At 44.5% G+C, this 16,314-nt stretch overlaps 1 protein-coding gene across 4 annotated transcripts in view; it reads right to left on the reverse strand.

Moving 5' to 3' along the window:
- EMB (embigin) overlaps positions 1 to 16,314 on the reverse strand; it is a 55,867-nt gene that overhangs the window by 3,560 nt on the left and 35,993 nt on the right. For all 4 annotated transcript variants that reach the window (XM_015424726.1, XM_015424724.1, XM_015424723.1 and 1 more), the window contains 4 exons: positions 11,342 to 11,531; positions 7,129 to 7,217; positions 2,656 to 2,783; positions 2,058 to 2,343 (listed from right to left, as the gene is read on the reverse strand). In XM_015424726.1, coding sequence (XP_015280212.1) covers positions 2,058 to 2,343; positions 2,656 to 2,783; positions 7,129 to 7,217; positions 11,342 to 11,531 — 693 coding nt within the window. The remainder of the gene's footprint in view (positions 1 to 2,057; positions 2,344 to 2,655; positions 2,784 to 7,128; positions 7,218 to 11,341; positions 11,532 to 16,314) is intronic.

A 16,314-nucleotide genomic window follows, 5' to 3' on the forward strand; every position in this document is an offset into this window, starting at 1 on the left:
TTCCTTCCTTCCTTCCTTCCTTCCTTCCTTCCTTCCTTCCTTCCTTCCTTCCTTCCTTCCCCTTCCTTCCTTCCCCTGCCTGCTGTTTGTTTAAAACTAAGCCTAAGGGAGAGATCTTGAAAATTAGTTCACTGCTTGGTGGCTTTTGGCTCGTCCTGATATTCTGTTCCTGTGTTTTCCCCCCATTGGAACAACACAGTGGTCTGTACTGTGTGTCTACAAAGGGAACAGCTTGAAAGGACAAAGAATAATTATTCACCATGAATCCTAATCGTGACCAAGTTGCCTGATTGGTGGGCAACATTCCACTCTGGACCTTGGTTCCTCACCACTGCTTGAGAGGCCACTGGGGGGAAAAATGGTGAGGGGAGTGGCATCCCCCGATGTTGCCATGTCATGGGATGCTCTAGGATGAACCCTAGACTGTCCTGAAGGGAGGAGACATCACTTCTTGTGACACAGGGAGGAGGGGAGAGGGGAAGAAAGAGAGACCCCCTCCTCTTCACTAAGAAGTCTCCCCCCAGCACTTCTCCTGTTGTTTCTGTTGTATATGTTCCTGTATTCCAAGATGCTTTGGGTCTTCAGGATATAATTAAACAAATACAATTTAAATACAGTTAAAAAACAAAGAGAGAAGCAGCTGGCTGGCCAACTACATGCTGCTCCTCACAAACGTGATCCAAACATCAATGAAAGTCCTGCCTTGGCCTTGCACAGCCTTTGGAAATGGACACATTGTGCCATCCACAATGACTCTTACTGAAAAAGCCCTAGGGTGATGATAAACCTCCGTGAAGGGTCAAGGAGCAAAACGTAGTTGCCACAAGGTTACATTCTGGGAGCCCTGCAAACAGCCAGACCTTAGGTCACGAAGGGCTTTATGCTTGAGGAGCAGAATCTTGAACTGAACCCGGAACCTAACATGGAATCATCGAATCATAGAGTTGGAAAGGACCTCCAGGGTCATCTAGTCCAACCCCCTGCACAATGCAGGAAATTCATAAATACCTCCCCCACACACACACACAGTGACTGCCGTTCCATGCACAAATGACAAAAAACCTCCAGGATCTCCAACCATACTGGCCGGGAGAAAAATTGCTTTCTGACCCCAAAGTGGCGATCAACATTTCCCTGGGCGTGTAAGAAAGGGCCACAAGAACTAAGCACTGAGGCAAATCTTCCTGCCCTCCCTCTCATGATCCACCTAAGTTCACAGAATCCGCATTGCTGTCAGATGGCCATCTAGCCTCTGTTTGAAAACCTCCAAAGAAAGAGAGCCCACCACCTCCTGAGGAAAGCCTGTTCCATGGAGGAACCGCTTGTCAGGAAGTTCTTCCTAATGTTTAGCCAAAAACTCTTCTGATTTAATTCCAACCCATTGGTTCTGGTCCGACCTTCTGAAGCAACAGAAAACAACTCTATACCTTCCTGTATACGACAGTCCTTCAAGTACTTGAAGACAGTTATCATATCACCTCTCAGTTGTCTCCTCTCCAAGCTAAACATACCCAGCTCCTTCAACCTTTCCTCATAGGACTTGGTCTCCAGACCCCTCACCATCTTTGTTGCCCTCCTCTTGGCACGTTCCAGCTTGTCTATATCCTTCTTAAAGTGTGGTGCCCAAAACTGAACACAATACTGTAGGTGAGGTCTAACTAGAGCAGAGTAAAGCAATACCATCACTTCACGTGATCTGGACACTATACTTTTGATAATACAGCCCAAAATTGCATTTGCCTTTTTAGCTACCACATCACACTGCTGACTCACGTTCAATGTATGGTCTACTAAGACCTCTAGATCCTTTTTGCACATACTACTACCAAGACAAGTCTCCCCCATACTATAATTATTCATTTGATTTTTCCTACCTAAATGCAGAACTTTACATTTATTCCCACTGAAATTCATTTTATTTGTTTTAGCCCAGTTGTCCAGCCTGTACCATCCTCTATATGATAGCCCTTCAAGAACACAGTACTCTAGGTGAGGTCTAACCAGAGCAGAGTATGAATGTTTTAAAAACCAAACAAGCATAGTGCAAAATATCTTACCAGCCACTGGTTCTTTCTTTCTGGTGTATATTTCATAGATGAAAATAAGAGCTACTAGAATAATGACTTCGGCGGCTATTGCAAGGAATGGTTTGAGAGGTGCCATGTAGGTCAAAACTTTAAGGGATGCTTTTCCTCTGCTTTCACCTAGTTGCAAAAATATAGCTTCACACCAGTAAAAACCTCCATCATTCTCCGTGAGGCCCAGCACCTTCAGTTTTGTTATATTGAGATTTTTTGGAGAGACTTGGTATTTTTCTGGTCTCAGAGTGTCATTAATAAAAACCTGATGAGGTGAAAAAAAAACAAGTTTAAAACTTTATTGGGGATGATGTGAAATCGATTTTAACAAACTCATGCTCCGTTAGAAATTTAGCACCTGTCTAAAATGAGATCATAACTCATGGTCATGGATGACATTTATTCTCTCGTCTTGATGTATGAACAACATGGTGCCAATAGCAAGACGTGCTAAAAATATAGCAAGACGAAACTTGTACAAGTTGATTTGATTGACTCCATACTAGAACATTACTGTTTGCAGCATCTTTTGAGAGATCACTGTTTTCCCCCATCATCAATGATGCTAAACTTTTACCTGTTCACTTCCATTCATTGTATACCAGACCCAGTCCAAGGGAACGTATTTGCCACTGTCACATGACATGACCACGGAATCACCTTCATAACTAATTAAGCTCTTGGATTTTCCTCCTATTTCAGGCACTAAGATAAAACAGAGAAAACCTCTATGAAGTGATATATCCAAAGGTCTGCAATATGTATATACAGCCTCTATCATACATATCCAGCTATTTAGTTTTAAGCTCATAATTAACAAGCCTGTTCTTTCCACCCTGTCTCATAACTAGACATTGGATTTCTTATATCTTTATCAAATTAAAGGTATTTCTAGCTAGTCTGATACATAGCAAATTAGCATCATATTAAAAGAAATTTCTACAATCCAAGCAATTCTTGCATTTACAGTTTGACATGATATTCCCAATTCTGTAAAGGTGACAGAAATAAGGAAAAATTAGCATAAAACTAATACATAGGAAATATGCATGGTATAAAATGGTACCAGAGATAGGTCTAAGGGCCCCATGGAACTCTGGAGATGGTTCTAGGTAATGGTGATTTTTTTTCGGGATTGCAACATGTGGCATGATCCTGCAGCAGCGGATTCACAATATGCTTTCTTCCAAATCCAGCTACATTTACGTGGAAATAAACTGTCTTCTAACTGCACTTAAACTACTGCCACTGAAATTGGAGGATGGCGCCTAAAGCTGGAGGAACATCTTCCAGTTTAAGGTAGGAAATATGCCACTATCCTGTAATAAAATGGTACATTGTTTTGTACATATATTCCAATAAGAACATGGTAGAAAAGTAGGATGGACCTCTCCTGACCCCTGTGTAGTGTCATCTAACCCTTACATGGAGCACCCAATAATGCAGTGGTTTGGATTTGCAGAATTTTACGCCTTTCCAAAAAGGGGGTGAAGAATCACACAAACTGGGCCTACATGTAATCGGACATTCTTGTGGATGCCCTGTTACATGTTGGAAAAGTGAGAAGTTGAGCACTGTTCAACATATTGCATGAATCTCACTGATGGATCAGAACTCAGCAAATAATGAAGTAAAAATGTTTCTGATTAGTACCACCACGTGTATGTCTGATTAATGTTCTTCAGCAGAGCATGATCTTTGTTATGGTTCTGTATTATAATGAAATTTTACTCCTTAAATAGCATGTGCTATTGTGCTACTTAGAAAATGAGGTGGACAAACAGTCTAGGCAGTTGGGGTATGGTAGAAGCATGACATTCCCAAAGGAATTTTATCCATTTTGCCGTATTTTAGAACAGTCCAGGGACTAGTCCATGTTTTAAGGGCCCTTGATATCATCATGTCAGCAATGTCAGGGTGATGCTGTTATTTGGGCAAAAACTCTATGGTAGAAGCCAATTTTATCATAGGATTTTTGCCCAATTACCAGAGTGTCGCCCCAATGTTGCTACATTGTAACATCACTTCCGGGTCACACTGGAAGTGACATAGACAAGTCACTGCAATCACAGCTGGGCATCCCTCCCACTCCCAGTAGGTGTCCCCCCCCATCTCCCACCAGTTGCCAGGAGGGACCTGGCAACCCTAGAGCTCATTATCTGTCATTGTGTCCTTCCTCTATAGTCTAGCTTTACTGTGTTGCAATGGTAGCTAGACTGGGCTCCTTGAAAAGCCCTCCTTTTGTCCATGATGTCATGTTGGGCATGCATACCCTGTACTGCATAAATCCTCCTCTTGCTGTTTTGTCAGACAGCAGGGGGAAGCAGTTTGGATGGCTGCTGAAGGTGACAGATGGCTTCTGCAAGAGCAGGGAGTGCTGGGTTGCCAACTTCCAGGTGAAGCCTGGAGAGTTCCCAGAATTACAAATGATCTCTTGAGTACAGAGATCAGTTCCACTGGAGAAAATGCCTGTTTTGGAAGGTGGATGCTGGCCTTATACTATGCTGAAGTCTCTTCCCTCCCCAGGTTCCACCTTGAAATTTCCAGGGAATTCCCTGGAGTTGGCAAACGTAAGAGAGTGGCAGATCAGGTGGCATCAGGAAATGATGGGTGCCCATGTTGATAAAGGTCCACTGCTAAAACAAAGATCCTTAAGCTTCCTGGATAGGAGGCCACCAGCTCTGCCAGGTCTATCCGCTTATTTCCATGGCCATTTAGATAATCATAAATGAAATAACGTAATGGAGAAAAAAATACTAACATACTGACAGTGGATGGTGTGGATATATTTTCATATAACTGATATCTTCTTTATGCATTTGCTATTACACTCAACATGTTCAGACTGGCTTACATAAGTGGACAGAACTGGGAAAAGCCATAGAGACGGTTTCATCTGGGGAGGGGAGGGTGTTTCAGCAAATGAAGGATGAGTAATCTAGGTTTCAGAAATTCTCTTAGTAGTAAAGTGTCATCAGACTTAGTAAAATGTCTGAACGCATGTGTTAATCCAATGAATGGACAGCGTGACCCCATGATTAGCTGCAATTTTGTCACAGGTTAAATCTGTTTTTTAATCTGTTGTGTAACTATGAAATGCTAATCACATGAACACACAAAGCTGCTTCCTACTGAGTCAGACCCTTGGTGTATCAAGGCCAATATTGTCTACTCTGACTGGCAGCAGCTCTCAAGAGTCTCAGGTCAAGGTCTTTCCCTTCACTTACTACCTGATCCTTTTTAACTGAAGATGCCAGGGATTGAAGTCAGGACAGATGTTCTACCTTCCCTTCCCTTTCGCTTTTCAGAAAGTCTATTAGGGTTTTTGCATTCCACAAACATCTGTGTAACTAAACTCCTCCTGAGGAAAGTGAAGACATTTACAGCTCAAGCACAGGCTTTCCCAAAGATACTTGTGCAACTCTATGACTGTGACTGCACATCTAAGGTAACGCATCATTAATATATGAGTGGCATTCGTCAAGGTGCATCACTGTTCTATAGTTAGTCACATTTTAATAATTAAGCAACTTGCATCTTCAGTCAAATATCTTCTTTCATCAGGGTACCTTTATACTATCCCATTTCGGTAGAAAGGGAGAGCAGCAGTAAAAACTGTTGCCAATCCTGTGCCGATTGGCAGGAGTGAGCAGAAACAAAACAAAACATAAAGTCAGAAAATTAGAACAAATCTCGAAGAATTGCTATAAAATTTAAAAAGGCAAAGTCATTTCTTAAAAATGAGGGGGAGAAAAGAGTCCTGCATTCTGTTACAGCACACATCTTTATGAGAAATGGGTCTTATTCTTGCATTCAGTTTTGCTCTGACTGGGATGCATGTTTTTGGACCTTCTGTTAGTCTGGATCACTCTGGCTCCTGGACCCTGCTAGAGTATATCTTCATATTATTTTCATTAGGAACGGGAACAATATCTCACTAATGAGCTGTAGCCTCCTAATGACATAGCTACACATTTACCTTGCCAGTTCACGGCATCAAGCACTTTCCAGTAAGCAAGATTTGTACATCTCTAATGGAATCAATTTTATGTCTGGGCCTAACAGCAACCAGTGATCTCAAGAAATAGAGTTTTGTCCTTGAGCTCAGTCCACTGAGCCATGAAGTACAGCCGGGTGACCTTGCCAAAAGTCAATATTGCTCAGCCTAATCTTCCTTACAAGATCATTGGGAAGGCAATAGGAAAAAACTCCTGTGTCTGCCACCCTGAAGTTCTTGCTAGAAGTGTAAGAAGCAAATTGAAATAAGTATCTGCTGCACTGCAAAGACTTAATTGTAATAGGGCCATTTCAGTTTTCTTACATATTCTATAAGTGTTTTCCATATCTGTAGTTTCACCTATTGCCTGTATGTACCCCTTATCCCTGAAATGAAGATGCCAGATGTGTAACTCGAGTTAAACTGGGTTTAGTTAATAGCAGCTGTGCTGTGCCATAATAATCACCCCCAGAGAACCCCCAAGTTTCTGTATCAGAATGTATTAGACTTCTCATTTCACTTCCTGTAGGGATATCTACATGGAGGTACCCCGATATAGAGGTAGAGGAGAACAGATACATGGTTTCTACTTTGGCTATAAGAGAAAAGCACAAAGAACAGAAAGTAACATAATGGGGCACCATCGTATAACGTGATGCGGGTGTGAGAGCATTTAAACCCTAAAATCTTTTACAATAAGTTACAATTAGGTAAAATATTTCCCATTACATTCACAGTGGAAAATTCAAAGCAAACTTCTTCATTTCAGTGGGACATCCCTAGTTCTACACCAGTAAAGTGTCACAAACCATGGTGCAACTGGATTGTGGATCAGAACTTAATTCTTTTTATTTATCCTTTCAATGGATTCTTGCTTAGCAGAAGTGCTCTGCCTTATTTTATTTTCCAAATTCGGTCTCTAGATTCTATCTATTTTCTCTCCAGAAAAAGAGTAAATGCCCACTGGTATTACTAGTCCAGTACAAAATCTGATCATATGAGGTTAATGTGAATAAATAATAGCATAAAGGAAGCAACATTGCGGGATCTTACCTTGGACATCAAATATGCCTTCAGCTTTTTCCTTAGTTTTGAAGATACATGCATAATTCCCCAGTTGGGTTCTGTTTTTGATCTCTGCCCTGAAAAGAATAATAAATTATACCACTATAACTGGTAAAGGTAGAAATATAATAGGCAGGCTTGAACTACAAAAACCTAAAAATCTAAATGCTCTCCAGGGTCTCAGATGGAAGCCTTTCACATCTCTTCCTACCCAGCTTTTTCAACTGGAGATGCCAAGGATTGAACCTTGGACCTTCTGCATACCAAATAGAGGCTCTATCACTGAGCCATGGCCCTTCCCAGCAGTTGCCACAAGACCTGATCAGTGGTTGCTCAAAAAGAAAAGAAAAGAGAAAGCTTGGAGGAAGATGGGCACTGGCTTTGGGTGAGTCCTGGCCAACTCTTTGCCTCCGGTGGGAGGCAGAATTCCCATTACAGGACAGGGATGCCAGAGGGCACGCACAGTTAGTTAAGTCACCTTTACAAGCAGCTGGGAGGTGGCAGGTGGGGGAGGGCACCTGACTCCCCTCCACATGCTGTGAGAAAGGGAGTTCACAAGACAAAGAGGAACAAAGTGGCAGGACCCTCCTCCACTCATACTGCCAAGGCCAGTAGGGGATGTCTGTGGCCAACACTGGAAGGTGGCCTGATGATAGGCTTGCCAATTCTGGGTCAGTAAATTCTTGGAGATTTTAAAGGTGGAGTCTGTGGAAAGCAGGTTTGGAGAGGGAGGGAGCTCAGCAGGGTATAATGACATAGAGTTCACCCTCCGAAGCAGCCTTTTGCTCCTGAGGAACTGCTCTGGGTCTGGAGATCAGTAGTAATTCCAGGACATCTCCAGGCCTCACTTGGAGGTTGGCAAACCTACCCAATGGTGTGGTTGGTTGTGATGGAGTAACAAACAGGTAAAGAACTGTGAAGGATTAATTCTCCACAGAGACAGAAAGCCTTGAGTGACAGGCTGCTCCAAGAGATCTGATTGGTTAGCATCAGTTGAGCAGAGAAAGACTTCTTTTTTTACTATTTTTGTGAGTTGTGTGTGTGTGTGTGTGTGTGTGTACATGCACATGAGCATGTGTGTGTGCTTGTGAGCCCGGAAGTCATGGTGGCTTCTGGTGACCCCTAGTCGTGCTTGGACATTTCAGAGAGGTGGCTTGATAACCCGCCTCTGCACTCCGGCCCTGGTATTCCTTGGAGGTCACCCTTCCAAGTACTTGGCAGGGTCAGTCCTATTTAGCTTCCAAGATCTGACGAGACTGGGCTTGCCTGGGCTATCCAGGTCAGAGCACGCAGAGAAATACTTCTGAACTCGATGCTGAATAGAAAACAGGCCGAGACTAGCACTGACTGAGTTGAGTCTAGTACTGAGCATTCTGAATTCAGCACTGACTGAGAGGAGTTTAACGCAGTTGGGGGAAAGTTGGCAAGGACAAGTGGGTAGTTAGACTCCCATTCAGCCCAGGAAAAGGGATAGATTTTTTAGAGAGAGAAAATTTTCCCTACTCAATTGGAACAAGAAGATCGCTCTGAAGAGTGGAGATATCCCTGAACTAGTGTAGTTAGAAACTGCCTTGTAAAATCTTAAAGAGTCAGATAAATCTCAAGACTAGTACTGGTGTTTCAAGAGAAGGGGTTTGGGTACAGGATAGAGTCTACCAGCATTCTGGAAACCAAAAGAGTAAGTAAATACTCAAAGAAGTGTACTGGAATGTTTGGGAAACAGTGGAGCAAAAGCATTCCACCCTGAAGTTCCTAAGTCACTAGGAAAAGCTTATGAAACTCTCTACAGCCTGAAAAGCATATGAAGTCTGAGCATATACTGTTTTACCTCAGAGTTATTTATTTGAGTTACCTCAGAAATTTTACCCCTAATTTCACCTAACCTTTCCCCTCTATGGTAAATAAAGTATGTTGTTATTTTTGAATTTCAAAATGCCTTGAGTGCAATGTTCCCTCTAAGCTGAGTTAGTGTGAGCTAGCTCACAGTTTTTTAGCCTCTGGCTCACACATTTTTGTCTTAGCTCAGGAAGGATGGCTCCAGAGCAAAGTAATTTATGCAGTAGCCAAATCGCTCGCTCAACTTTGATGCCAGCAGCTCACAAAGTAGACGTTTTGCTCAGAAGACTCCTCACCTTAGAGAGAGCATTGCTTGAGTGCCATTTAAGTTGCTGAAGTTAAAGCGGGCTCCCAATTCTTCCCTCAATTTCCTGGGCTGAGCCAACAGCCAAAATATTGTGACAGAGTGGGACAGCCAGTAATGTGACAGGGTGGGACAGCCAGAGTTCTTCAGCAAAGAAGAAAACACATTACTTGGGTGGCTCAGTCAGTAAAGGGAAAGAAAAATGGAGGGAAAATCATGCCCCTGAGGGAGGGAAGTGGATGACCATCACACAGGCCTTTGGAAACCACCCCTCAGGGATGTCATAACAGTGAGTTTCCTCATTTGGCAAAGAAAAGCAGGCTGTCATGACTAGGGTTGCCAACTTCTACGTGTTGCCTGGAGATCTCTCGCTATTACAGTGGATTTCCAGATGACCAAGATCAGTTTCCCTGGAGATAATGGCTCCTTTGGAGGGTGGACAGTATGGTATTGTACCCTGCTAAGGGTACAATCCTCCCCAAATCTCATCCTCTCGAGGCTCCACCCTCAAAATCTCCAGGTGTTTCCTCACCCACATCTGGCATCCCTGATCATGATATGGAGTACTTGTTACTGGATATGAGCAAGGGTGGAGACACGGTGATGCCGATTTGGACAGTAGTCCTACATTTCTTCTTTTCCATCTTTATTTCAATTCATTTCAAATGGGCTGGATCTCACTTTTTGAGTAGAGTGAACATTTGGCCAAGAAACATTATTAGGAGCTAGATGAAGCATGCATATTATTTCCATTCTGCAGTCACTCCAGTGGCTGCCCATGTACTGGCTCAATTTAAGGTACTGAGTATTGCATTCAAAGCCCTCCAAAGCCTTGGTCTCTCATATCTTCAGGACTGTCTCTCCCTCTATGATCCACCATGACAGCTTTGCCCATCTGAACAGGACCTTCTAAGGGTGCCAACCTGCAAATGAGCAAAATCAACAACTGCCTGTACATGTGACTTCTCTGTTGTGGCCAAAGCCTTGTGAAATGGCCTTGCCTGAGAAGGTCAGGAAGGCTCTCTGTCTCCTGGCTTTCTGCAAACTATGCAAAGCCAAATTATTCAAGAGGGCTTTTCTGCATAGGCAATAGTGTTGCACTGTACTAAATTATTCACAAAGTTACTTGGATAAATTTTTAGGGACTATGGGCTATACTAATGTGTATAGCTCACTGAAACTAGGATCCTACTGTGGAGTTTGCATCACTAAGGCTGCAGTCACACGGAACATTAGCCACGCAAGAGAGATGGAAGACAGGCGGAGTTTCTGGGCGCGATCTCACCGGCACATCTGGGAAGCATAGCGCTTCCGTGGCACAACCGAGGCTTCCCGCCGAAAACATGCAGCAAAAAACTAGTACCTCGGAGGTACTAGTTTCCGGAAACTGCGGGGCAAGGGCGGGAGTCTGATCGCGTTTCCGGTGGCATTCGGCGCCCGCCCATATCCCCTTGCGAAAAAGGGGTTTTTTTCCTCCAAGTCTCCGTGGATGCGCACACGCACCCAACGGAGCATGCACATTTGTCGTGTACACAAAAAAAGAAAAGCAGTTTGCCACACCATGCACTTCTTCATTGTGCGCAGGCGTGTCCTGTGATCGGCACCTCTCCCTACCCTCGGAACCTCCACAGTACCTCCACAGAACCTCCACAGGAGGTCTGATCACTTAACCGCGCGTTAGTTTGCCCCGGGGCAAACAGCCACGCTTCCCCCCTGCAATTTCCTGCCCGTGTGACCGGAGCCTAAATGTGTCATGTCAACAGTTTGCTTTGATTCAGTTCTGTTTTTTAAATTTCCAGTTAGTTTTACAACTCAAATCCTATTGTGCTGTTTATGGAATGTCCCATTGTGTTGACTGGATTGACTCCCTCTGTGTAATCTACCTTGAGTCCCAGTGAGAAAGGCAGACCATAAATAATGTAAATAATAAACAGATGTGGTTAAATAACAGGTAAGAAATAAAGTGATTCAGAGGAACATACCTGTATTCTACTTCATTCTCTACATATTTCAGACAAATAGCCTTTAAAATATGCTAGGCAAATCATAACAGCCACTCACATATACTGAGTGCTCCAAATATTTTGGTGTTCGTCCTTGGTGGCATTGTCATCTCTGATTGTTGTATTACCCATCCTCCACGTGACCTCAATTGTTGCCTTGTCCGGCAAAGGGTTAATGTCCAAGAGGCATAGTAGTTCAAGGACAGTCGGCTGCCCTAATGTGATGTTTTTCACTTCAGTAGAAAATTCTGTTGGGAAAAGAAAGACATAGTTGACTAAAACTTTTAAGTTGTAAAAAGTTCCAAATATTTTTCTCAACTATTGCTTTCAAATTGGTGCATAGTCTGCTGACCTGAATGTGGAAGCTGGCTTTAACCCATCCCTCCTTTGCTGGAATGAATTTAGAGTGAATCGAGCACAGTGCGCACACACCTGAAGCTGCCTTATACGAGGTCAGACCATGGATCTATCAAGGTCAGTATTATCTACCTTGGCTGGCGGTGGCTCTGTAGGGTCTCAGTAGGACTGCCAGGTCCAGGTTGGAAAATATTTTCTCTAGGTCATTTTCTCTAGGTGAACTGATCTCTGTTGGCTGGATAGTAGTCATAATCCCAGGAGATCTCCAGCCACCAACTGCATGAGCCTGCTCATCCTCTCATACTTCTTTTTGGGAGCAATCCTGAGCAGGTCTACTGAGATCTATTGAATAGGGCTTACTGCCAGGAAAGTGTTCTCAGGATGACACTGTGTGTTAGGCAACACAAAGTAAGTAAGGAGGAGGAGATTGGATTTATCCCCCGCCCCTCACTTGGAGTCTCAGAGTGGCTTACAAACTCCTTTCCCTTCCCCTCCCCACAACAGACACCTTGTGAGGTAGGTGGGGCTGAGAGAGCTTTGACAGAAACTCCTCTTTTCAAGAACACCTCTGACAGAACTATGGCTTGCCCAGGTCATCCAGCAGCTGCGAGTGGAGGAGGGGGGTTCTCCCAGATTAGAGTCCACGCACTTAACCACTACATCAAACTGAGGCTGAGTAAAAGAGGCTGAAGTGGATTTCAATTATTCAGTTACTACTGCACTGCTACTAGCATGACTGGGACTGGAGAATGCAGAATGTATTTAAGTGGGTGTGGCCGAAGAGCTGGGTGGGGCTTCAGCAGAACTTGTAGCTCTACCATTTCTGGAAGGCGCCAGCTACCAATGGAATCAAGTATTTACTATTATGTTACATGAGAAAACTCTAAATCATTTGGTCAAACTTACGTCAAAGGAGCTGGATCTACATTTTAAACAAATACTGAAATAATTTTGCAGATTGATATGCTCATGTATTAAAAGCCTTCAATACTGTCCATGAAATCTTCACCTCTTAAAAAACAAACAAACCCTGAAACTTTCCCATTACTATTTTTGGAAGGTCTTCTGTATGTGCTTTTGAACACAGAGGTCATTTGCTTCAACTACACTAGAGCTGCATACTGTACAGTACAATGGTTGCAGAGCAGCGTAGGAATAAGCATAAGAAATAGGCACACTTGTCTTTTCTTTGTCACTGGCTTAAGAACGCGTTTTCTTTTGTGTCACTGGTTAAGATTCTGATCAGAAAAAGAAAACAAACACTCTTAAGTCCTTTTGAGTAAGCAGGAACCTCTCTTTCACTCCAAGTGGGGCACCTGCCAAGTTGGAATTTGATGCGAGTTTCTCATGTGTTGCCAGGCCAATGGTAGTTTCCAACCTGGCAGGTATCCATTCATGTGGGGCCATTTGTACTGGGAAGGGTGCCTGCAATGGGAGAAGAGGCTGCTTCTTACATGGTGTGAAGAGGGGCAAAGGGCCATGAATAGGGTTGCCAGGACCTGCGCTCTTGCTGGTGGGGGGTGGGAGCGAGCTTTCCAGAAGTGGGAGGCGGGGTGATGTCACCGAGCGCGGCATCATCACACCAAGGACATTGCCATGCAATGCCTTCAGCGTGATGACATCATTTCCATGTGGCATCATTACACTGGGGACGTCGTGCCAGGTTGTGGCACTTGGGGACAGGGCTTCCCCCTGCTGGACAGTTGGCTAGCGGTAAGCAGGAGTCTGCAAAACTGGGGGATCCCTCGCTCCCACCTGGGGGCTGGCAACCCTAGCCACGATGCCTGCCATCTTGCAATAGCATCCAAACTGTATACCTGAGGTATCCAACACAGGTAGGGTTGACCTTTCTCCTTTTGCCAATGGTCTGCTTCACCTCTGCTATTTATGTGAATTTGTTTAGTCTTATCCGGTAGAGTCCCTGTTTTGTTAGTTCTGTTTGTTGGCTAGAAGTATAGATGGTACGAGCTTCCTTGTTCTGAAACCAGTTGCTCCCTTTCCTGTACCCCCTTGTTAATAAATGGAAGTTGTTTTGAGCTAGGGTGGCCAATTTGCCTGCTGTGGCAGTCGACCTCCCACACTTGGCCTCAGGCCTCCAACACCATGCAATAGGACAGCATGGGAAAATGGGGGGAGGGGTAAAAACAGCATCCCATGATGCCATGATGTCACTTCCGGCTGTGTAACCAGAAGTGAAGTAACTGCATCGCAGGGCGCCCAAGGGTTCCCTCAAAGTTCTATGTTTTACACAGCCAGAAGTTATGTTGTGGCACCACAGGACACCGCTGGGTAAGTCTCCCTCCTCCCCAGCATTGTTTTGGTAAGTCTCTGCCACCCAACCCCACCCAGCACACCCATCTCTACTGCATGAGAGCAAGAACCTTGCATGAGTGAGGGAAACTAAACCTTGCCTCTTTCTCTGCCATTCTTTGCTGCACTCCACTGCTTTTATCGGGGTCAATTTCTACAAGCAGAACCCAAACTGAGCCTGCAAACTCTGTCATGTTCTTCTTTCTTCCCATACAGGCTGTTCTAATTATGATTCCCCAGATCACGGACACATGCAGAAGGAGCTTTAGCCTTCCTCCCCTAATGCTATGACCCTGAACAAAAGCAATCCAAGAGGGCAGTCATTTGGCGCACTGCAGAAGAGCACATGGCTGAGGTCCCCATTCTGTGAGCCCCCCTCTCATGGAAACCGGCCTCACTTTTCTCCCAGCCTGACTGTTAGTAAAGCAATGGAGTGGAGTGAGATCAGGAGGGGAAAGGGGCCAGGTTTAGCTGCCCTTGATCTACAAGCCTACATTTCTTTTTAAAATACCCCTGGTCGTGGTGGAAAGGGTTTTCAAGGCAAGAGACCTTCAGAGGTAGTTTGCTATTGCCTGGCTCAGGGAAGCAACCCTGGACTTCCTTGGTGGTCTCCCATCCAAGTACCAATCAGGGCTGACCCCGCTTATCTTCTAAGAACATAAGAGAAGCCAATGTTGGATCAGGCCAATGGCCCATTCAGTCCAACACTCTGTCACACAGTGGAGAAGAAGAAGGAGGAGGAGAAGGAGGAGATTGGATTTATACCCCAACCTTCACTACCCAAAGGTGTCTCAGAGCGGCTTACAAACTCCTTTCCCTCCCCCTCCCCACAACAGACACCCTGTGAGGTAGGTGGGGCTGAGAGAGCTCTGACAGAAACTGCTCCTTTTCAAGGACAGCTCTTATCAGAACTACGGCTTGCCCAAGGTCATCCAGCCAGGTGCAAGTGGAGGAGTGGGGAATCAAACCCGGTTCTCCCAGATTAAGAGTCCACGCTCTTAACCACTACACCAACCTGGCCAAAAATACCAGGTACCATCAGGAGTTTCACCAGTGGGGCCAGCTTCTGAAATCTGATGAGATCAGGTTTAACTGGGCCATCCAGGACACGACAAAAAACAAAACACAAAAACCTACCCCCACACACACACTTTATATATTAATAGGTAGAAATGTGAATAAATATACTTTTTGCCATCAAGTGTCAGCCAACTTATAGCAGCCTTGCAGGGTTTTCAAGGCAAGAGTCATTCAGAGGTGGTCTGCCATTGCCTGCTGCTGCATAGTGACTTTGGACATTCTTGGTGGTCTCCCATCAAAATACTGATCAGGGCTGACCCTGCTTAACTCCTGAGATCTGACAAGATCAGGCTAGCCTGGCTTATCCAGGTCAGGGAATGCACAGAGGCCTCCTAAACCCACCAAGCTTGCCCCTAATTCATTCCTTTTGTCTGAGAAAATACCTCTGCAAGTACTCAAGGGGACAAAAGGAGAAGGAAACTGCCTTTGTGTTCATCTTGGCAGAAGGAAGGAACAAGACAAACTAGTTCCACAGAAACTCCTATGGGGTGAACCAGAAACGGGAAGAGGAAAACAAAGGGCTTATCTGAAACAAAGGGGGATAACAGAGGAGGCCCAACTCCTGGGAGCCTTTAAAAAAAAGTTATAGCTACAGTAAGCTGTAACTTTGTGTCCTAGACTGGAATGAAAATAGCAGCAAAACCAAGTTTGGTTTTCATGTAATTTGCATTTCTACTTCACACACAAAAAACCCCTCTCATGTTAAAAAAAAAAATGCAAACTTCAACATGAAGATTTTGACTCTAAATAAATAAATAAATAAGCTTGGCCTTAAAGGTAAGCATAGTCCCCAACCAACGCTCCCTCTAAGCTGTGGAGTCCTGTGAGCAGAAATTCTACTTTGTGAGCTACTGGCATTAAAGTTGTGAGCAGGTAGTTTGGCTGCTGCATAAAATTAGTTTGCTCTGGAGCCATCTTTCCTGAGCAGAGACAAAAATGTGTGAGCTGGAGGCTAAAAAACTGTGAGCTAGCGCACACTAACTCAGCTTAGAGGGAACACTGCCCCCAACCCCCCCTCTGAGTTTGCCGAGGGTGGTCACTGCCTTTCTTGGGTGTAAATGGAACCCAGTGAGGATGAGACCCTTGAGGGCTCTTTACATTCACATTGCTGTAGGTGACTCTGACAGAAACTGAGGTATGAATTAGGGTTGCCAAATACCTGGAAATTTGGGGGGGGGGGGTTGAGCTTGGAGAGGGTGGGGTTTGGGTAGAGAAGGGACTGCAGCAGGATACTATACCATGGAACCCATCCTCCAAAACAGTCTTTTTCCCAGGGGAACTAAT

Source organism: Gekko japonicus, unplaced genomic scaffold, assembly GCF_001447785.1.
Source record: "Gekko japonicus isolate JY-2015 unplaced genomic scaffold, Gekko_japonicus_V1.1 scaffold749, whole genome shotgun sequence".
In the NCBI taxonomy this organism is placed as follows: Eukaryota; Metazoa; Chordata; class Lepidosauria; order Squamata; family Gekkonidae; genus Gekko; species Gekko japonicus.